We start from the raw sequence: 23,312 nt of genomic DNA on the forward strand, positions 1-23,312 counted from the left end.
CGAAAGTTGACTTCTACTTTGAAGCATCATGTGACTCAACCTTAAATAGCTTAAGGGTGTGGCCAATTGTTCTAGAAACATATTCACTCAGAGACCTTCTCTTGCTTAGCCACTCATGCCTTCTGGCTACTCTGTGTATCCTACGGTAGCATCAAGGGGCTTCTCCTCTTCTCCTGAGTCACTCATATGCACCTCGGGAGGTAAAGAAGGCCCTGGTTGGCTTTCAGCCTCTGACACCACATCCTCTCTGACCTCCTTGCTATCAGACTTGGGTGCCAGGTACATGAGCCTAGAGTACCAGGCCACAACCATCTCTATCTGTGACCAGTTCCACAGGATGCGAACAGGCCACAATGGGGGGAAGGGGAATGAAAAGAAATTCTAGGCCGCAGCAAATTGTCTCCCTGACCCATGCACCCGCAGTTATTTCCTTCCATCTACTGGTAAATAATGCCAGTCTGACATCAATGGAAGGGTCAAAAGGGGTTTCACTTGTTGCGTTGAAAGGGATGCCCCATTGCCTCAAAATGACTGCTGGTATTGGCTGCCTCTATCTGATCTGTCTTGGGGTTGTCTAGGTCTAGGACTATATTGGTTGGATGATCTTGGGTAGGTATCTGCCTGATTGGGGGCTCAAAAGGGCCATTTTGAGTAAGAAGGGAAACAAAAGGAGCCCTTTCGAGTATGTAGGCAAAAATCTAACACTTATCCCAAGATTCCAAGATAGGTTCCAGGGCCACCCTGAATAACATATGCCCCTTGTAAAGAGCAGACACCAGGCACAACTTGTGGAGGGTATCTGCGTGCCAGCCCTTCAGTCATTGTATCCGCCATGCTATTAAGGAGGACCTCAGAGCCCTGGCCATAAATCTGGTCATCTGCAGCATGATGTCGGCTGAAAACAGTGCTACAGTCAGTAATTTGTTCAGGTTCTGGTGAGCTCTGAGGTTGGATACGGGGAGATGGCTCCTGGAGATGGAGCAAACGGCACAATACAAGAGAAACTGATGTGGATGCCTGGATAGACTGATGAGTTTTTTGAGTGCCTGTTCCGTTCGCCAATCTTTGGGTTAGAGTAACTCCTCAGGATTTTCGGGCATATTGGCTGTGATATACAGTGATGACACCAGAGTGTCAATTGATAGCACCTGCAAATTTTGTTTGAGCTCTGCAGCAACATTGTAGTAACACCTATCTGCCACCAATGGTGCAGGCCCAAAGTGAGCCATTGGTGCATGATTGCATCCATGAAGAAGGGAGGAGTCGGGAAGAACTCAGCTTCAGCAGTGGTTTTCTTGAAGAGAAGATCAATGGTGCTAGACCCATGGTCACTGGGACCTGGTGGAAGACCTAGGTTTGCTGTGGCCCTTGCTTTAAGAAGGACCGGAACAGTCCCAGGTCAAATAAGACAGATTGCTAGGAGGAGAAGGGCAAGACCCTCGTCCTCTGAAAGTTTTAAGTCCATCTGACCATCAGTTTAGGACCCTTGAGAGAATGACCCTACTGAATAATCCGGGGAATACCACTACCTCTGCTAATCCTGGCTGTTCTCATACGACCACATGCAACCCAGTTCCAGCAGTTCTGTGGGCATGTGACAAGGAGGCTGTTGGCCCAGTTGCAAATCCAGCTTCAATGCCCTGTTTAATGGTTTGACTGATAATCAGTTATTGGGGCTGGGGAAGTAGCTCAGAGCCTGGTGGTCATGGGAATAAAGGGAGCTAAGGCTAGCAGCCTGCCAGGGGCTGTTGAAGTTCCCTGCCTGTGATATGTCTCACCCTGACCCCAAGGGTCTGAGTCCCAAATATTGAGAAGTGGAGTGTCCCTCTATGTTGCCTAGGAGTCTTGGCTTGAGACTGGCTTTCTGAAGAAGCCCTGTCTTGGCTTGAAGTCCCTGGGGAGTGGTCAGCTTCCCCTTTGGGCCGGGAAACCTCATGGACCTTCTTATGCTGTTTGGCTGCTTTGGCCTTGGAGGGTTTCTCTTGGCCACTGTTGTTGGCCATATTATGGGTAGACCCAGTTAATGGCCGTGGAATGACTTTAAAATGGCTATTGCCTGTGCCTTGCTATGATAGTCAAAACAAAATGGTTACCCCAGTTGTTTCTCTGCCCAAAATGGCCACCACACTAATTGTTCTGTGCACGGCTCTTGGACCGAACCCACCGACTCAACATCCCTTATTTTATAATAAAACCAAACTCTTTATTGAGAAAAGCACACATAAAGAAAACGACAAGGAAAAAGGAGTTATTTCTCTTCGGAGCTAAACATAAACAATGTCAGGGAAAGGTGCCAAGCTCGGCCTAATCAGCATTCCTTAGATAACAAGTCCATTTATCATTTAAGCACATGGCCTTGGACCAGAATACCTCCGGGACCGTCTTCTACTGCACAAATCCCAGCAGCCGATTAGGTCCCTCAGAGTGGGCCTTCTCCGGGTCCCGTCGACTAAGCAATGTCATCTGGCGGGGTCCATTGGAAGAGCCTTCTCTGTGGCGGCCCTGGATCTCTGGAACCAACTCCCCCCAGAGATCAGAACTGCCCCCACCCTCCTTGCCTTTCGTAAGTTGTTGAAAACTCATCTTTGCCACCAGGCATGGGGAAATTGACACCTCCCCTAACTACTTGGCTTATGTATGGTTTGATTGGATTGTGTGATCATTTTATTATAAGAGTTTTTAAATTTGTGTTTTTAAATATTGGATTTGTACATTGTTTATTATTGTTGTGAGCTACCCTGAGTTCTCGGAGAGGGGCGGCATACAAATCTAATAAATTATTATTAAATTATTATTATATGAATTTTCTCACCAAAGCCCCGGGCAACACGCATCCAGCAGAAAATATCTTTTATTGAGGCAGAAATCATGGTTTTAAAGCCTTATTCAATTACTCCCCCCAGTCTAACCCTCTTCCATTGAACAACGTTGAAACCCCACACTCAATTTCCCCAAATCCTTTGCCTTTATATTGCCTGGAAGTGATATCACACCCCAAAGAAGCTAAGGCTGTACACTATTAGCTTTTACTATGCAACTCCTCTCGCCTTCTCAACAATCTGCTATAACAAGGATCTATCCACTGACTTTCCACTCTAATGTCTTCCTCATCCTCCGACTGGGACCACTCTGCCATTGTCATATCAGCCCCCTCTAGTGTTTCCTCAGGTTCACTCAGGTCACCTTCTCCCTCACTCTCACTCTCTGTATCAGCTGGCAACCCCTCCATGGGCCAGGGTATCCAGAGGCACCTGGCTCGTCCTCCTCAGAATCTAACATGACCTGAGGTCGACAAGGATCACTTACAGCAATAACAGGGTGGGAAAATGGCTATTGTTAGAATAGCAGGCAGTCTAATAACTGTTGCAGTTGCTGGAGAGATTATAGTAATCAAAATGACTGCTTTATTGGATTTGTTACATTGTTGTTTTTGTTGTGAGCCACTCCGAGTCTCCGGAGAGGGGCAGCATACAAATCTAATAAATTATTATTATTATTATTATCATCATCATCATCATCATCATCATTTTTATTAATAGTTGTCACCTAAATGATGAGATGGTGTAAAATTTTAAAATGCTATCCTAGTCTTATTTATTTATTTATTTATTTATTTTATCTGATTTCTGTGCCACCCTTCTCCTTAAACTCAGGGAGGCTTACAACCTGTTAGCAATAGCACTTTTTAACAGAGCCAGCATATTGCCCCCACAATCCGGGTCCTCATTTTACCCATCTCGGAAGGATGGAATCTAATTTCACATTACCCCACTTAGAATTACTTCCATTTGTAACACATTTGTGGAAATAAATTTTATTGAAACAAACAATTCTGCATATTGAACTTGCAGAAAAGAAAAGAAATTACAAACCCAAATGTGAAAATATTTTTATGTATTAATTGTTGAAATATTACCTCCATATATCCTATCATGTTCCATACTGAAATATAATTCAAAACAACGCTAAACAATTTAACTTAAAATACAGCTAAATTGACATATGTCACCATCCTCCAAAATACAAAAATAAACCTGGAACAAGGTTTACATATAAAGCAAAGAAGTATAAAAACAGTTGTCAAATTATATCTTGTGATGCAGCTCATCTTCATGCTGCTTGAATTCAAATGCCTATGATTTTATAGTGAAGCCTTTTGGTTTCTTAAAAGAAATGCAAGAACTTGGCCCAGAAGAATTATTCCCCATGGGTTTGAGAGAACTGGGTGAAAGTAGAAAGCCATGAAGACATTGCAGATTTTGCACTGATGAGAGCTCCTCCAACTGACTGACCTGTATTATGAAACAAAAGAGGGGGGAGGGGAGAAAAAAAGTAAATGGAATAGATTAAAAATATATGTCAGAAGCTCTTTTGCTTGAATAATAATATTCTCCATAGTAAGTGGAGCTAGCCTCCAACAATGAGAAAGACACCGATCATAGCCAATCAGGACTAAGGATGAAAACTATAAATTTGGCCCCCACACCTAGATCCCCCTTTTTTGGCTCAGTCCTTAGCTTTAGGACACATGCATTGCTCTCATCTTTTAGGTTAGCCATTTATGAGGTGGTTTTTTTCCTCTTAAAATATACCATCTGTGAATACCAGTAAAACCAATAATACCTGCCTCCACAGTGCCGTTCCACACACCTGGATTGAGGATGGCAGGGTACCCCAGCCCTGCTGGGACCAGTCCTCTAGCCAATGTCAGCTGTCAAAACTTTCACTATTCTTTCCTGGCTGTTGAGGACTATATGAATCCCCATCCACTCTGTCTGAGCTAGGGTTCCCCCCCCCTGTTTGGCAAGCTCTGCTCGCAGTAGAGAGGTCATCAAACATTATTCTAGCTGTTCCTGCTATCACTGTCAAGTCGCAGAAGCCCAGCACTTGCACAGCCTCCTATATACCCTCCGGCTGGGCCTAGGCCCATCACAGCCAGTGAGGCTCAATAAATTGCAGCGTGAATGATTTCCTAACCTGAGCTGCCTCAAACCAGCCGTTTTCTGCTTCTCTGATGAACCTGCTATCATTGCCTTTGCCCCTGAGCCGCAGGACCATCTGCCAGCTGATTTTGATGTTTGGAGCTTCTCTGCCGCATTCCGCCATTGTCTTCTTTGGGCCTGTTCATCAGCTGATTTTTATTGATTGGCCTCATTCTGCTGATTCCTGATAGTTTCCAGGCTTCTGAGGGGAGCAAAAACTGAAGCTACCTTCCCGGTGGCCATTTTGAATAATAATAAGGCACCAGTTAGCATTGGCTGGTGACCATTTTGAAAACTAATTACTGACTGCTGAAGCTCCGGTCGCCATTTTTGTTTGCCCTCAAGTACCAGCAGCCATTTGGAATATAAATACTATCTGCTGAAGCTTTGGCCGCCATCTTTGATTATCCTCGGGTGCTGGTGGCCATTTTAAGTACAGTCACATGCCGGAGGCCATTTTGTTTCAGTTTTCAAGGTCCAATGTTTGAAAAGGCCTCAAGTTTAGGGCCAAACCAAATATGACCCTAGGAGAGGGCATGATGGCTGCAGTGAACATCACACTAGACACCATACAAACCCCATCCAGGGACAGGTCTCCAATCAAGGCTTCGGCCCCTGGTGCTTCAGGAGGGGGGGGGGCGCGTAAGGACAGCTCATTCAACACTGCCCTCCACAAGTATAAGGCCCACCAGAAGCCAAGGGGTCAAGTGAACATGGCCCTAAAGCAGCAGTGGGCTACAAGCCAGAACGCTAAATTGCCCTTGCCAGTGCTTAACATAATGTACTCATCATTTAAGACGTGGGCATTGATATCTTCATCTACCAAAAGTTTTTCAGAAATTTCTATAATTTTACCCCCAGATTTCTCTTGTTCCACCTCAGCATGTAATCATACACCATCCAAAAATATGTAGTATATCCCCCAATTGTTCCATCCTTAATCCCAAAATTGTTATTATTTCCACATTCAGTGATTGTCTCTTTATATATTTCAAGTCCATTTTGTTCAGGTACATCTTCTATTCCCACTTCATGTTCTTCTGCTTTTTCTGTTCCAATTCCAAATTCGTCAAGTCCATTATAACTGTTATTAATGTCCTCTTTGCCATCTCCAATTTGTAATCCTATTTCAGGTCCAATTCCAATGTCAATTATTGATATCATTTCATGGTGGAAACCTTTAATATCCTCAGAAATCTCCAAGCAAAGCTTATGCAACAAGTCTCTTATTTCTTTTAAATCCTCCGTCTCCTCCTTTATGTAAGGAATGACTAATCTTGTCCAGCTGCTTAAACCAACAGCCTACAAAAAAGCAACCAGGTGCTTTTTTTTCTTTATGCAGAAACAACAACATATTTAATTAATCCAGATAGCACGCTTCATGAAGGTGGAGTCTAAGTAAACAAAAAATTCCAACTCAAAGAACTTTCTCACGAGTACAGTCTCTACCAATAGATGGCAACCATACCGTCCTTAAATCTCTTATTGTCCTTGCCACAACTCCAGCACAAAAACTTACATTCCCTTTTCTTTTACGAATGACTTGTAATTCTTCAAGCAACTCTTTCTAGCATGCAGTCTCCTTGGCTAATGGCGGCTAACCACCTTCACACTGCTGATGGTGGAGTCTCCAGGTCTGGTCAACCCTAGGGTTTGCCAACCCCAAACAGGGACCAAACCAAGTCCCCCCTTTTTTTAAATTATAATTTTTTATTTACAAGGGTAAATACAGTAAATACAATAACAGTACAAGTAACAATATAAACATGTAGAAAGAAAGAAGAAAAGAAAAGAAAAAACAAAAAGAAAAGAAAACAAAAGGAAGAAACAAAAATTATACAGTAAATTGTAATGTAGAAATTGTATATTTAACAATAAACAAGGCGGGTGAGTATATGGCAGATCTGTATTGAAAATATGAACTATAAATATCCTCTGTAGCTCATTACATTGTAACTAATAATCTAAATTATAAATAAATAAGAGGAAGTGTTGAGTATGGCAAAGCAGAATAGATAAGTTTAATTTTTACATATATTTTTATCTCATTCATCCATTGAAATAACTTAAACACCAGATATTTATCTTTGTATATAAATTTTTTTTGACAGATGTTGAGTGAATTGTTCTTTTTCTCTAACCAGCGGTAAAAGGAGTCCCAGCAGTTATAGAATAAAAATTCTTTGTTATTTCTAAGTTCCAAAGTTAGTTTGGTCATTTTTGCACAGTGTTTAATTTTTTCTAGTATTAAACCATCTGTGATTTTTCACATTGCCACCATAGGTGGAAATATGTGCCTTGTTGTTTTTGAAATTTCCAGCAGGTGGAAGACAATTTTTTATTTAACTTAGCCAGTTTTGCAGGGGTAATGTGCCATCTGTAAAACATTTTGATTAAATTATCTTTATACGGGATAGCTAAAGTCAATTTAAAGTTCCTGCTCCACATAAGTTGCCATTCTTCAGATTTAATTTCATAATAATAATAATAATAATAATAATAATAATAATAATAATAATTATTATTATTATTATTATTATTATTATTTATTAGATTTGTATGCCGCCCCTCTCCGTAGACTCGGGGCGGCTCACAACACAATAAAACAGTTCATGACAAATCTAATAATTTACAATTTAAAATATTTAAAAAACCTCATTATTAAGCAGACATACATACAAATATACCATACATAAATTGTATAGACCCAGGGGAGATATCTCAGTTCCCCCATGCCTGACGACAAAGGTAGGTTTTGAGGAGTTTACGAAAGGCAAGGAGGGTAGGGGCAGTTCTAATCTCTGGGGGGAGCTGGTTCCAGAGAGTTGGGGCCGCCACAGAGAAGGCTCTTCCCCTTCCATTTTTAATATTAGTTTTTATTTTAGCCGTGTCAAATTCATTAGTTGTTAACCAGCAATATAATTTTAATTAGTTTTTCCTGTGGTCCAACAAGTATTTTATCTAGCAAGTTATATTTTTTGATGCCTAGCGTGTTTTTATCTTTAGTAAATTTTGATTGAATTTGTAGATATTCCCACCATTCTGTCTTTTGGCCTATAGTTTCCAGTTCTGTTCTTGATTTGATTTCTCTGTTAGTATTTATTATATCCTTATATCTTATTATGTTGCTCCTTTTATGCAGATTAGGGTATATATAGGCTTCTAGCGGTACGTACCGTGTTGGGATTCCTTTGTAAAATTGTTTCCTAATTTTTAGCCAAGTATTTAAAAGAGGTTTTCTATGAGAATGATTAGTAAAATATTTATGATTTTTTTGATCTATTTCCCATAAGTAAAATTTCCCCCCATTTCTCTGTATCTTTTTTGATTTGTTGCTTAATTTGTCATAGTTATCTTCTTTTAAGCTTGAAGCCTTTACAGTTAAGTTGATGCCTAGATATTTAACTTTTTTAGTTATTTGAATGTCCAATTTTGTAGATAGGTTAGTTTTTTGAGGCTCTTTCATATTTTTAACTAACATTTGAGTTTTAAGTTTATTAATTTTTAGTCCTGCCGCGATGTCATATTCGTCTAGGATTTCAAACAGTTTTGGACCAGAATCTAGTGGATCTTCCAAAATAAATACAAGATCATTGGCGAACGCCTGTAATTTATATGACTCTTTTTTACAATTTAACCCTATTATCTCGTCATTTTTCATGATGATTCTAGTAAAAACTTCTAGCGTCAGGACAAAAAGCAAAGAAGAAAGTGGACAACCTTGTCTTGTAACTTTTCAGATGTCCCCTTCTTTCCGTCCCCTTCAGGGAGGTTTGGGCCGATTCAAACTGAATCGGCACCCCAAACAGCGGGGATTTGGCAATTCTCCACAGGAGCGAGAGAACCGCCGCTTCCAACAAGGTGCTGACCACTGCTTTAGGACCCCTCCCCAGCTCCTTAGATATTTATTTAAATGTCACTTCTCATTTAGTGCAGCATCTTCCTGTTCTCCCAGTTGATGCTCCGGTATTGGCGCTGTTCCAATGCCAAATGCCAGGGGATTCAGAGGAGCTGCTTAAGCTGGAAGACCGCAAGACTGAAATTGGTGTTGCAACGCTCTCATCAGGCCTCTGCTTGGGTGTTAAAAACAGCAACCATGGACTCCTTCTTTTCCAGAACATCCATTCAGTAGCTTCAAACATTGAAGGACCACATCCCAGCAACCAACTCCAGAGCACATCAGGACCTTAACAAGCTGATTGCTGCGCCTTAATTCACTTCAAATACGACATTGCAAGCAGCCAGGGCTATGGGGTCGACAGTCGTAGCCTGCCACATACACTGGCTTAGGTCATGGCCCAAGAATGTCTGGTATAAGTGGTGATTGGCAGCAGCTCTAATCAAGGATCAGTCATTATTCAGCCCATCCCTTGATCCCATTGTCATTGAAACTAAGGACAAATGCAAGATCCTTCCCTCTTGCACCCAAAAGGCAGTAACCAGGGCTGCTTCCTTCCCTAGAAAAAGTTTCAGGAGTCAGGAACCATCACCGGCGAGGTACCAGGGTCAATATAGTCTCGTCAAAGACAGCCATCTGACCGGCTCTTCAGGGAGTCTCAGCCCCAGTTCCAGCAGCCCTTTTGTGGGGCCAGTGGACACCTCTTCTGCCAGAATCATTAGATCCATTGGGGGTCATTTGGTGCTGTTTGCCAAGCGCTGGGAGGATATAACATTAGATAATTGGATGCGAGACCTTGTTATCCAATCTCACCCTTGAATTCCTCTCCATCCCCCCAAGTTCTTTGCACAGTGCCCCCTGCCCTCCAATTCTCATGGCAGATGCCATTTCACACCTATTAGACATTTGTGCCATCCAAAAGGTGCCTGGGGACCAGCAGGGCAGAGGGTTTACTCCATCTTATTCCTGCCCTGAGTCCTCGTAGAGGAGAGGCATACAAATCTAATAAAATAAACAAACAAACAAATAAATAAATTGTATCATAATCCTTGGGTGGGTGGAGCAGCTGAACAAGTTCGTTGTATGCTGCAAATTTAAAATGCATACCTTGCAGTCAACCTTGGTAGGTATACGGAGGGGCAATCTCCTTTCCTCTGTTGATCTGTTGGATGGTACCTCCATGTTCCGATTCAGCCAAACAATAGCCAGTACCTCTGCTTCTCCTATGCGGGGGGACATTATAAGACACTCCCCTTAGACCTGTCATCACTGTCAAGGGTGTTCATGAAGATACTAGATGTCCTTGCTGCCCATCTCAGTGCATCCTGTCCAGTGGTACCTGGACGACATCCACGATATCCCACATCAAGTAGAGGAGGATGTCTTGGTAATATTTAATACCCTTAGACACCCTGGGTTCCTTGTGAACATGGGCAAGAGTCAGCTCTCATCATCTAAAAGACAGGAGGGTACCATCTCTAAACAACTTATGTCTGAGGCCAAGACCATGGCATCCTGGGCGAGAAACATCTGCTTTCCATCTCTACAGTTCATATCTCTGGGGTAGCCAACATGACAGTGGACTAGTTTAGCCATCATGATGTGGATCAGATGGAGTGGTGCCTCCATCCTTCCCTTTTCCAACAATTAGTGGACCACTATGGCCAACTGATCATGGACTTTTTTGCTACTGCAGAGAATGCCCAACTTCCAGATTTCTGTCCCAATACTGGACCTCTGGGACGGAGGGAATGGCCACTCTCTGTTACGTGTGGTCTCATGGTCTATGTTTTCCCTCCCCTTCTGCCCATGGTAATCCGAAGAATCCTGGATCTGAAGGCCGAGGTGATCCTGCTGGCTCCCTACTGGCTGAGGAGGCCCTGGTTTGTGGACCTTATGTTCCTGTCGGTCTCCCCACACTGGAGGATCTGGCCCACAGAGTGGTTGCTTGCCCAGGGCTCAGTGCAGCATCCATGACTCATCCTGACTGCAGCTGGTCACCTGATATTTCACTCTAAAGCATCATCAGGTACTTGATGACATTGTTGAGGTCATGTTGGCTTCCTGTTGCCCTTCTACGGAGCATATCTACTTGGCAATGTGGTGAATTTTCCGGTTGTGGTGTCTCCAAGAGAGCTGCTCCCCTGTTGGTTTTTCCGTCATTCAAGTTCTCCGATTCCTATGACAGGGTTTGTCTAAAGGGCTTTCACCAAACACCCTCTGTTGCCAGGTGGCTGCCCGCACCATGGTACTCTCATGTCACTTGGAGGGGGTGTCAGTGTGTCACCATCCTCTTATCAGTAGATTCCTCAAGGGGGCAGTCAATTTCTGTCCCCCAGTGGTGCACAGGTATCCCTCTTGGGACTTGGCCACCATACTTAATGCTCTCACTCTGTCTCTGTTTGAGCTACTGAAGACACTTCTCTTTACCATCTAACTATAAAAGTAGTCTTCCTGATGGCAATTATCTCTGCCAGAGGCATATCTGAGCTGGCAGCTCTTTCTGTATGCAGAGATTTGTGCATGTTTTGTGATAATAGAGTTATTTTAAGATTAGATCCTTTCTTTACCCCCAAGGTAAATAATCCCTTTCACAGGACGCAGGAGCTTGTTCTCCCAGACTTGTGTGTCCATCCCAATAATGACCAGGAGACTCAGTGGAGTACTCTCGATGTTAGACATGCCTTTGATACTTACATTAGGTACACTTCCTTCATCCGAAGATTGGAGTCGATGTTCGTTTCCAGGGTGTTGTGGCCAGCCATAAAGCATCTTCTACCACAGTGGGATGCTGGATCTGGGTGGACATTTCCTTTGCCTATGAAGAACTGTCTCAGCCTCTAATTGCTCACTCTACTTGTAACACCACCACTACTGCTGCACCTGTTTTCATCCTTCACGCAAAAGAGGGGAATTTAGGCATGGGGGCCAAATTTATAGTTTTCAGACTCAGTCCTGATTGGCTATGGTTGGTGTCATTCCTGTCCTTGGAGGCTAGCTCCAGTTACGAGAAAGGGCGTATCATGTAGGTCTAACGTAAATGACATGAAATATGTTGTTTTAATATACAGGGTTCCAAAAGTAATGCAATTGAATTTCCTGCGCTGCTCCTATTGGTTGGAGTGGGACCGGAGCACTTGGAGTAGGTGGATGGGTTGCTAAGCTTTGCCACGAAACCAGTCTCAGTTCTCTCCAAGCTGTGGAAGTGGACAAAACCGATCTCAGTTCTCTCCAAGCTGTGGAAGCGGCAGGAGATCAGTTTTTGTAAACCTCTGCATGCCGACTGTGTCATGAAAAAAATGGAATCGACGATCAAGCATGATTAAGTTTAACGCTAAACTGAAATTGAACCTGATTATTTGGACAATGTCATCACTGGTGATGAAACCTGGGTTTTTGAATACAACCCAGAAACAAAACGCCAAAGCTCTGAGTGGCACACCAACCAGTCCCCCAAGGCCAAAAAGTGAATCAAAAGTGAAAACACTGCTCATTGTCTTTTTTAACAGTAAAGGAATGGTCCATAAGGAGTTTGTTCCTCAAGGACAGACAGTTAATGCTGCCTACTACGTGGATGTGCTGGAAAGATTCTGAAAAAGGGTCATCAGGACAAGAAAAGACATCTCCGCTATCTGGCAACTCCATCACGACAATGCGCCTTGCCACAATATGCTACGAGTCCGTGAGTTCCTGGCCAAACACCAGGTGCCAAAGCTGCCCCCCCTTATAGTCCTGATGTCGCTCCAGCAGACTTTTTTTTGTCCCTCGGATTAAGGCAGCCCTGAAAGGTCCAATTAGCCGTGACGAAGTCCTTGTAAGAGGTCCCCGAAGACACCTTCCGGGGTGCACACTGGTTATGACAGAGTCGCTGGAAAAAATGTGTAGAGGCCCAAGGACAGTACTTTGAAGAATTTTAAGTGTTTGTGCAAATCTGTTCAATAAATTACTTAAAAAAAAATAATTGCATTACTTTTGGAAAGCACCCTGTATGGATCCCAATAAGCCATTTTAAAAATATATTATCCAAGATATTTATTTGGATAATTATTTTATTGAATAATACAGAGATATTGATATTAAATATTAAAGGAGTTTTTACCAAATACAGTATGATAAAGGAATTAGGAAACAAAGAAGTAAATCTGGTCATAACTCATATATTATTTGAATATCAACTTTATAATAAAGACCAAGACTTTATTAATTTGTGACAGCTGAGAGGTCCTTGATGCTCTCTGAAATTGGTTGTTTTCTTGCAGATGTTTCAATATCTACGGAAGAATTCAATAGTTCTCTAGCTGAAATTCGATCTGTACTATCAGATATAATTTTGGAAGTCTGTAGGTTTCCATAGCAATAGCACTTAAACTTATATATAATTTATAGTGCTATATAGCACTCTCTAAGCCAGGGGTATCAAACACAAAGCCCATGGGCTGGATTCAGCCTGTAATGCAATTGGATCTGGCTTGCAGGGCCATCGTGGAAAATGTAAGGAGCTGGCCCATATGACTTTAACTCAGTTTAGTCAATGTGAAGAGGAAACTTCAGGCCAGCATGGTTTTGGCCTGGTCTACCCAATGTGAAGAGGAAACATCAGGCCAGCAAGGTTTTGGGCAATCTACCCAGTGTGAAGAGGAAATATGCCAACAGTTTGAAAATGGGATCAAGCTGGCGGTGCCCATCATCAACCATATCCCGTGAGTGTTGTTAACCTGGCCACAACCACCCAGATAGCCGCATCTACCCAGTTGCCCCCCTCCCCCGTCAACTACAGCCCTGATGCAGCCCTCAATGATCTTGAGTTTGATACCCCTAGTTTACAAACATCAGGATATTGCCCCCAACAATCTGGCTCCTCATTTTACTAACCTAGGAAGGATAGAAGGTTGAACCAACTTCCACCCACTCAAGATAGACTTCCAGGCTGTAGCAGAATTAGCTTGCAGTGCAATCTTCTAACTACTATGCCACCACAGCTGCTAATATTGATTTTGCTATTGTAAATGTGTGCACTGATTTTAGAAAATATATTCCCAATGTGGCTCTAGTTGCAGCATCTGTGGTCCTTTTAGCTACATTAAAAATACTTCTCAGGTGTGTGCTCTATATACATTTTATTTGAATTCCATATAAGGAGTATAGGAGTTGCAGCATCCCCATGGTCATGTGATTTACATTTGGATGCTTGACAACAGATTCATATTTATGATGATGGAAGTGTCCTGGGGTCATGTTATAATCTTTTGCAACCTTCTGACAAGGAAAGTCAATAGGATAGCTGGATTCACTTAATAACATGCTACTAATTTAACGACTGCAGTGTTTCAAGAAAAGTCATAAAATGAAGCAAAATTCAACAAATGCCTCACTCAGCAACATAAATTTTGGGCTCAATTATTGTAGTAAATTGAGGTCTACCTGTAGAATTCAATATGATAATGTTATATTGTACGTTTACAGCAAAGTATTGCAATACCTCAGGCATGTGTGCTTCAGGATTCTTCATCAGTATTGTTAAATCATTAATATGGAGACTGGTACATGTATGCATCTCTTTCTTAAACCTTTAAATATTGATACTGCTTGAATTATTTCATTGACTCCAAACCACAACTTTAAGCAAGGATTTTGTGCAAAGGATTTTGATTAGTGCAAGCAGGCTGGATGCCATATTGAGGATAAACAATTTTCTCCATTATGTTTCTCTGTTAAAAGTGTCAAGTGTGACATTCTATAAGCTTAGGAAATGGTTGACTCTCCTTGCTCACAGATTTAATAATTAGTTAATTAAAGATAAAGTAGTCATCAGTAGTAGATTGACTCTGCTTAAAATCAGATTGCTGTTCTCTGAGACCTACATATATATATACAATAAGATTTATTCCTAAAGGCATTGTGACAAAAATTTACTGTACATAAATATACTGCATATACTTACTTATATTTTAATTTCCACAGCTGACTTTAGAGCACCATCTTTTAGCTGTGGCAAGGGGGGCATTTGCCCAGGTTCGCCTGGTGCATCAGTTGTGACCATATTTGGACAGGGAGTCTTTGCTCACAGTCACTCATGCCCTTATCACCTCGAGGTTTGGCTACTGCAATGCTCTCTACATAGGGCTACCTTTGAAGAGTGTTCAGAAACTTCAAATTGTCCAAAATGCAGCTGCGTGAGCAGTTATGGGCCTTCCAAGGCATGCCCATATTTTGTCATCACTCCGCGGACTGCACTGGCTGCCGATCGGTTTCCGGACCCAATTCAAAGTGTTGGTTATGACCTATGAAGCCCTACATGGACCAAACTATCTCCAAGACCGCCTTCTGCCGCATGAATCCCAGCGACCAATGAAGTCCCACAGAGTTGGTCTCCTTAAGGTCCCGTCAACCAAACAATGTCGGCTGGTGGGACCTAGGGGAAGAGCATTCTCTGTGGCGGCCCCGGCCCTCTGGAATCAGCTCCCCCCAGAGATTCACACTGTCCCCACTCGCCTTGCCTTCCACAAGAATTTAAAAACACATCTTTGTTGCCAGGCCTGGGGACATTAGACCTTCCCCTGTCCAGCAAATGTTGTTAGTATTATTGCTGAATGAATGAAAATGAATGTTTTTAAAGTTAGAATTTTAAGAACTTTTTAGTATATTAATTGGATAACTGTATTGTTGTGTTTCACTATATGTTATGAGCCGCCCCAAGTCCACGGAGAGGGGCAGCATACAAGTCCAATAAACAAACAAACAAACAAACAAATTTGCTATGGAATGTTTGTTTTATTGTTGATGTTACATGGGACCGAAATGGTTCATGAATTTCCTGTGTTAAAAAAGATTTTTGGTAAAATATGAATTTATGATTCAGCAAAAAAACAATATTTTAAAGCCAAGGGAAGTATATTTTGCAATTGTGGAATGAAGAGTTCGCCCCAATCTCTTGTTTGCAAGCCTGAATAATTCAGTTGCCTGGATTTACATATAATGCTAAGCCATTAACCATATCAACTTCATCATTGCCTAATGAGATGCATAATCTAGCCATTGAATTTGTAGCACACTGATTCCAGTTAGAGGATCACTTACCGACAGCTCTTCCCGTCTGAAAAACATTTCGACTACTAGTAACCATGGCATTTCCAATCTTCTTACCTCGTTCACTGTTCTGAACAGAACTAAATTAAGAAATACAATAGCACTGTCTTATTAGTTTCTGCTAATTTCATATATGTAATGTTTAATAACATTAATTATGGACTCCACTGACAAAAGATAGCTCAGGACTGCATTATATGGAAACATGTGGAAAAGGCCTTCATTCTGCAGTGGATAGACTGGCTAAAATGATGAAGAGGAGGAGGAGGAGGAGGAATGTTTATCCATTAAACATAAGTAAGTTGAAATATAAACTTATGTTGCAGTTAACAAGTGCTAGAATGGTAAGTTATTTGGAATTTGAAATATTTTGAATCTAAAATTGTTCATTTTTGGAATTGCTTGAAACTCAATCTATTGCTGTTTCAATCTCAGAATGCTGCCAGGAATTTGAACATTATTTTTATTTCAAAATATTTTAAAAACTTGGTCTACATGCCTATTTAGAAGTATCTGAATAAGCTTTCAAAAAGTTCTAAAATTTTCATAAAACATTGGGCACTGATCAATCCATTTCTGCCATAACTGAACAACAGATTACGTACGTTTCAACTGTGAACAAATTTAAAAACATAAGCAATACTTACTGCGATAATCTTAATTTTACATCAGAAACAGAATATTGTCCTTGGAATGGATGACTGAAAAATGAGGCAGGACAGAAGAAAGAGAGAGAGAGAAAAAAAAGATAAGTTGACAAAATTTCATATACTTTCTCAGTTATAACTATGAACCATTACTTTTATGTGAAAAGGATACATTAAAACATTTTGCCTCTCCTCTATTAGGAGTTAATAATCTAAATACTTCTTATCTTTAGAAACTAAATTATTTTCTTGCCATGCTACTTCTGCTGCTTCAATAACTGGCTAGGTACTATTAAGGATAAAGGAAGTTGAACACTTTCTGGCTTATTATATAAGCCCAACAAATCAGGAATAACTTGTCATATTTGCACAATCTTTCTCAGCAGGAGAAATAGAGGAATGATAAGCAAATATAATCCCAAATTTTGAGAAATTTACCATCATCACTTTCTTATTTCCATATACATTGATATACTCTTACCTAGGATTTACTTCTGCAAGGGCTGGGTGTTTATTACTGCTCCACACTCTATAATTATGAGTATTCTTCCAAGCTGCTACAAAGGCTGTTCCAAAGTCAGACAATATTTTCTCACTATCTGCCAAATAAAAAGAGTAAAGTGATTAGGTTCCAATACTTCTATGCTATTAGCATACCTACTGATTGTGTTCTAGTCTTAAAAAAAAACCCACCCCATATACCGTATTTTTCGCTCTATAAGACGCACCTGCTGATAAGACGCACCTAGATTTTAGAGGAGGAAAATCGAAAAAAAATATTTTGAGCCAAAAAGTGGGCTAAAATATTTATTACAATAACAGAATAACTTAACATGAACAATAGCCAACAGCAGCATTAAGAACCATCATTACTGTAAAAGATAAGGTCATTGGGAAATCCCAAAAATTCCTCACAACTGTCCGAACTTGTCACGCTCAGTGGCTCACTATCACTGGTGTCAGGGTCTTCATAAAGGACATCATCCTCTGAACCATCCAAGGCATTACTGATGCCACATTTCCTGAAGGAACTTACAACCGTTTCATCCTTCACGGCTTGCCATGACGTTTTCACCCACTCACAAACTTGAGTGATGGAGGGCCTTTTCATTCTTCCAGTGGGTGTCAGGTCATGATTCCCAGCAGCCATCCACTTGTTCCACTCCTCTCGCATGAACCCTTTAAATGGCTTGTTAAGTGAAACATCCAGAGGTTGCAACTGGCTAGTAAGCCCCCCAGGAATGACAGCTAGATGGGTCTTTGCTAATTTAAAGATTTTTTTTGTGTTGTCACTGATATGTGCCCTAAACTGGTCAAGTACTAGTAGGGCAGGTTTCTTCAGAAGCCCTCCAGGGCGTTTGGACCACACTTTTTCTATCCATATTTTCATTCCACCTTCATCCATCCATCCTTTCTCATGAACATGGACAATAACTCCACGTGGGATCACCTCTTTCGGCATGGTTTTTCTTTTGAAAATTATCATTGGAGGCAACTTGGTGCCATCCGCGCAGCAGGACAACACAACAGTATAATGGGTTTTCTCATGTCCTGAGGTCTTCACAGTTACAGTTTTTGCACCTTTCACATCAACAGTCCTGTTTGATGGAACATCAAAGGTTAATGGGACTTCATCCATATTTCCAATCTGCCCTATTTCAAAGCCATTTTTCTTTCTTGCATCAATAACAAATTTATGGAAAGACAGAATCTTGGATTCATATTCTTTAGGCATTTTTTGCGCAATTCTAGTTTTGGTGCGCATAGCAAGGCCAGATCTTCTCATGAACCTGTAGCACCATGATGCTGATCCAGTAAAGTCGTCAATGCCTTTCTCTGCAGCAAGACGCTTGGCTTCATATCTTATCATTTTCGTGGAGACTGATAATCCATTGTTCCTGTGATGTATGATCCACTCTTTCATTTCCACATCTATCTGTGGCCATTTTGCAGTATGCCCACGAAAAGTGTGTTTGCTTTTATCTGCTTTTTAGAAACATAGAAACATAGAAGTCTGACGGCAGAAAAAGACCTGATGGTCCATCTAGTCTGCCCTTATACTATTTTCTGTATTTTATCTTAGGATGGATATATGTTTATCCCAGGCATGTTTAAATTCAGTTACTGTGGATTTATCTACCACATCTGCTGGAAGTTTGTTCCAAGGATCTACTACTCTTTCAGTAAAATAATATTTTCTCATGTTGCTTTTGATCTTTCCCCCAACTAACTTCAGATTGTGTCCCCTTGTTCTTGTGTTCACTTTCCTATTAAAAACACTTCCCTCCTGGACCTTATTTAACCCTTTAATATATTTAAATGTTTCGATCATGTCCCCCCTTTTCCTTCTGTCCTCCAGACTATACAGTTTTTGCAGTGCTTCCTCCTGTTTCCTCCATTCCCGTATCATTTTTTCAGTTGGAGGTGGCCCAAACTGTCTTTCAGCTGCCCTGTTTCCATGTTCTTTGGCGTATTTTACTACCTCCAGTTTAAATGGGATTTTATAGCTTAGCCTTTTCTGCTTTGACATCTTTGTAAAATTGGATGCAGCAGGAGACTACGGTAGTGTTCTACAACAAAAATGTAATGAAACAACTGTCATCAAGAGCTGCCATCTGCCCAAGGCACTATTGTGGGGGCTGGGTACTGTATGGGACACTAATATGGGGGCTGGTTACTATATGAGACACTTGTGGGGGGCTGGCTACTGTATGAGACACTTGTGGGGGGCTGGCTACTGTATGAGACACTTGTGGGGGGCTGGCTACTGTATGAGACACTTGTGGGGGGCTGGCTACTGTATGAGACACTAATATGGGGGCTGGGTACTGTATAGGACACTATTGTGGGGGCTGGGTACTGTATGGGTTCGAATATGGGGGGGCTGGTTGCTGTATGGGACACTACATGTACGGTACATGTATGTGGGGTTGCCCTAAAGTTGCACAGCCCCACATACATGTACATGAATGTGTTAAACTGTCACTGAGTGATTCTGTGTAGTGACAGTTCAGACAATTCATGTTGTGTTTTATGTTGTCATGTTTGTGAGCTGGAAAGGACAAGGGGAGAGAAAAAACAGGGTACCAGCAGTCGGGCGGGTGTCTTGAGGGGGCACTCCCATCTGGAAGGAACGGAAGAAAGGCGAGGGCGAGCTATGAAGGAGGGAGGGAGGGTGGAAGGAAGGAAGGAAGGGTAAAAGGGGCGATCAAGAGAGGAATGGGTGAATGAATGGACGGAGGGTGGGAAGGAAGGAAGGAAAGAGGGAAGGGACAGGAACAGAGGAAGGGTGCAAAGAAGCAAGGAAAGGTGTGAAAGGGGAGAGTAAGAGAGGAAGGAGTGAAAGAAGGGAGTGAGGGAGGAAAGAAGGTAGGAAGGAGAAGGAAAGCAAGAAATGGAGGGAGAGAAAGAAAAAAAGAAAGAAAGAAAGAAAGAAAGAAAGAAAGGGGAAGGGACAGAACAGAGGAAGGAAGCAAGGAAACTTATGAAAGGGGAAAGAGAGGAAGGAGTGAAAGAGGGGAGTGAGGGAGGAAAGAAGGTAGGAAGGAGAAGGAAAGCAAGAAATGGAGGGAGAGAAAGAAAAAAGAAAGAAAGAAAGAAAGGGGAAGGGACAGAACAGAGGAAGGAAGCAAGGAAACTTATGAAAGGGGAGAGTAAGAGAGGAAGGAGTGAAAGAAGGGAGTGAGGGAGGAAAGAAGGTAGGAAGGAGAAGGAAAGCAAGAAATGGAGGGAGAGAAAGAAAAAAAGAAAGAAAGAAAGAAAGGGGAAGGGACAGAACAGAGGAAGGAAGCAAGGAAACTTATGAAAGGGGAGAGTAAGAGAGGAAGGACTGAAGGAAGGGAGGGAGGGAAGAAGGTAGGAAGGAGAAAGAAAAGAAGAAATAGAGGAAGGGAAGGTAAAAGAGAGAAAGAAAAAGAGCAAGAAAGAAAGAAAAAGAGAAAGAAAGAGAATGAAAGAGAAATAAAAATAGAGAGGGGGAATGAAAGAAATGAAAGGAAGGAAGGAAGGAGAGAAAGCAAGAGAAAGAAAGAAAGAAAGAGAAAGAAAAAAGAATGAAAGAGCAAGAGAGAAAGAGAGAAAGCAGAAATGAGAAGCTGAGAGCTGGCAGGCCAGGAGCCTCGCATGTGCTGTTGGAAGGGGGCTTGGTGGTCCTGGGAGATGGTGAACATTGTTCCTTCTTCCCTCTCAGCACAGAGGGGTGGCTTCCTCCTGCAAGGAGAGCTCTGCTCACCAACCTCTCCCAACTTCTTCCACAAGTTTCAGATGAGAAGCCTCACCTGGGTTCCCGGAGCTCCTTAGAAATAGAACTTCCCAGCAGCGGGGGGGGGGGAAGGCAGAGTCAAGAAGGGCTCCGCCCTGGTTCCCCGCTGCTCCTCCCTAGTGCAAAGCGCAGGACTGCCGCCTCCCCCCAGGATCTCGTGCTTGCGGCTTCGGGCAGGGGGCTTGCGGGGAGCGGCAAACGATTGCTTGGAAGCGGAACCGCCGGAGAAACAACAAAGCGAGAGGTGGCAAGCGGGGGGGGGAACGGGGACTGCCTTCCGCGAGAGTTCGGGGGGGTTGGGGCGCGCAGGGGCCGGCAGGCAGGGAGGGAGAGAGGCGCCAGCATCGGACGGAGGTGCCGAACAGGCAGCGCTTTCGCCTTGGCAGCCGGGCCGTCGAGAGGGGTGTCCAGAGCGCTCCAGGAAAGGCTCTGAGCCGCTAATGCTCCTCCGGCGACAGAGGCGGCGGTCTCCAGATGAAGACCTCCCCTGGACGGCGATGGGAGACAGAGGCTGTCCGGGACACTTTTGTTGCGTATAACGCCCCCCCCCTCTGCTCCAGCGCCTCCCCCCCTCCCTGCCTGCATCTTCGCTCCATAAGACGCCGCTGATTTTTCATCCTACTTTGGGAGGAAAAAAACTGCGTCTTATGGAGCGAAAAATACGGTATTTTCTGCTCAGTGAAAGATTAATTTATTTCTAAAGGCTAATTTTGAAACAGAAGAGCAAACTAAGATTTGCAGAAAAAACAGGAATGAGGATAGATCCCCCCCCCCATTTAATCTTCCTTTAATAGAGAGGAGGCAGAACCAACTTTAATTTAGAATTTAAATACTGTATATTAAGAATTTTATTTCACTTGAGGCATAAAACCACCATATGACTGATGGGTACAGAAATATCTAGTTAAGAAGGCCCTGGTTGCTCTTCAGTCTCATCACAGTGACACCACGTCCTCTTCATTGTCAGTCTCGGATGCCAGGAACACAAGACGCCTGTACCATGCCTCCACTGTCTTTGCATCCTCTGGATCCATGACTAATAGCACAGGACGCGAGTGGACCACAACGTTATCCCTCACTACAGGGCCCTTCCTCTGGATCTGTCAGTCAGGATGTGGTTTAGATGAGAAACATTAATGAAAAGTCCAGACTGGATCTGGAGCATAAAAAGAGTCTGAGTCCTCCCATGTGAATTCCTTCAGCTCCTGCCCCTCCCATTCCACCAAGTACTGGAACTGACCTTTCAGCCATTGAGAGTCCCTAATGCTGGCAATCTCAGGCCCTGGAGATGCATCCCAGACGATGGGCATAGACAGCAGTTGTGCAGCAGAATGGAGTGAGCAGGCAGGACGAGATGGGACAAGAAGGGAGAGATGGAAGACAGGATGAATCTGGAGCATGCGGGGCAAGGTTAGTCTATAGGCCACTGGGTTGATGACTATTTCTATCAGGAATGGGCCTAGGAACCGGCAATCAAGTTTATAATCCAGTCGGTTGGTGGGTAGATACTTTGTGGATAACCAGACGTGGTCCCCTACTGCCAAAGGTGGTGCATCTCGCTGGGAATGGTCTGCGAACTTCTTGTAAGCTGCTTTAGCCTCTCCAGTTCCTGTTTTACTAATTGATGTACTGATTGGAGCTCTGATAAAAACTCTTCCGCCATAGGGACTGGGGAAATCTAGGAGCGTGAGGGGAAAGAATCAGGGATAACCCAAGTTGGCATAAAACAGTGGTCTGGGTAGAGGTATATTGGGAAGTGTTGAAGGCAAATTTTCACTTGGCCCAATTGTTTTGCTGTTGATTTACAAAACATCGCAGGTATGGTTACAAGATGCCAATGACTTTCTCCATAGCCACATTTGTCTCTGGATGATGTGAGGAAGAAAGACAAACTTGGACTCCCAGTGCTGCCATAAGCCCCTTCCAAAACTGTGAAGTGAAATGCACCTCTCAATAGACATGACCCTATCCGGCAGGCTGTGTAATTTGAAAACATGTTGGATAAACATGCATGCTGTGGTGCATGCTGTTTGTAACCCTTTGCAAGGGATAAAGTGAACCATTTTGGTTAACATGTCCACAACCATGAACACGGTTGTGAAACCGGCAGATGGGGGCAAGCTGGCCCCTCAAGATCTCTCAGGAGTGGGCAAGGGTTGCAGCAAACCTGAGGGCGCTTCTATGGCAGATTTGACCTGACAGCAATGATTGCAAGAGGTGATGTATGTGTATCTGTCATGCCGAAGGCAAGGTCTGCGGAGAGGGGCGGCATACAAATCTGATTAAACTTAAACTTAAACTTAAACTTAAGGTCACTAAAATGTCTGGGACACTAAATGCAAGATTTTGAAAAGCTGAAATGTTCTGCTGCAGGGTTATCATGATATTGTTGTAATATCTGTCCTCGAAGTGGCCTGGCTGGAACAGAGCTTGTTCCA

At 42.7% G+C, this 23,312-nt stretch overlaps 1 protein-coding gene across 5 annotated transcripts in view; it reads right to left on the reverse strand.

Annotated features, from left to right (window-relative positions):
- Window positions 1-3,798: 3,798 nt before the first annotated feature.
- The window catches only part of AVL9 (AVL9 cell migration associated), a 204,781-nt gene continuing 185,267 nt past the window's right edge, over window positions 3,799-23,312 (reverse strand). For 4 of the 5 annotated variants that reach the window (XM_070726316.1, XM_070726317.1, XM_070726320.1 and 1 more), the window contains 4 exons: window positions 17,095-17,212; window positions 16,614-16,667; window positions 15,958-16,046; window positions 3,799-4,292 (listed from right to left, as the gene is read on the reverse strand). In XM_070726316.1, the coding sequence (XP_070582417.1) occupies window positions 4,198-4,292; window positions 15,958-16,046; window positions 16,614-16,667; window positions 17,095-17,212 (356 nt within the window). In that variant the 3' untranslated portion in view covers window positions 3,799-4,197. The remainder of the gene's footprint in view (window positions 4,293-15,957; window positions 16,047-16,613; window positions 16,668-17,094; window positions 17,213-23,312) is intronic. The other variant, XR_011556730.1, reaches the window with a different exon arrangement.

The sequence above is a fragment of the Erythrolamprus reginae genome, chromosome Z (genome assembly GCF_031021105.1).
Source record: "Erythrolamprus reginae isolate rEryReg1 chromosome Z, rEryReg1.hap1, whole genome shotgun sequence".
Taxonomy (NCBI): domain Eukaryota; kingdom Metazoa; phylum Chordata; class Lepidosauria; order Squamata; family Dipsadidae; genus Erythrolamprus; species Erythrolamprus reginae.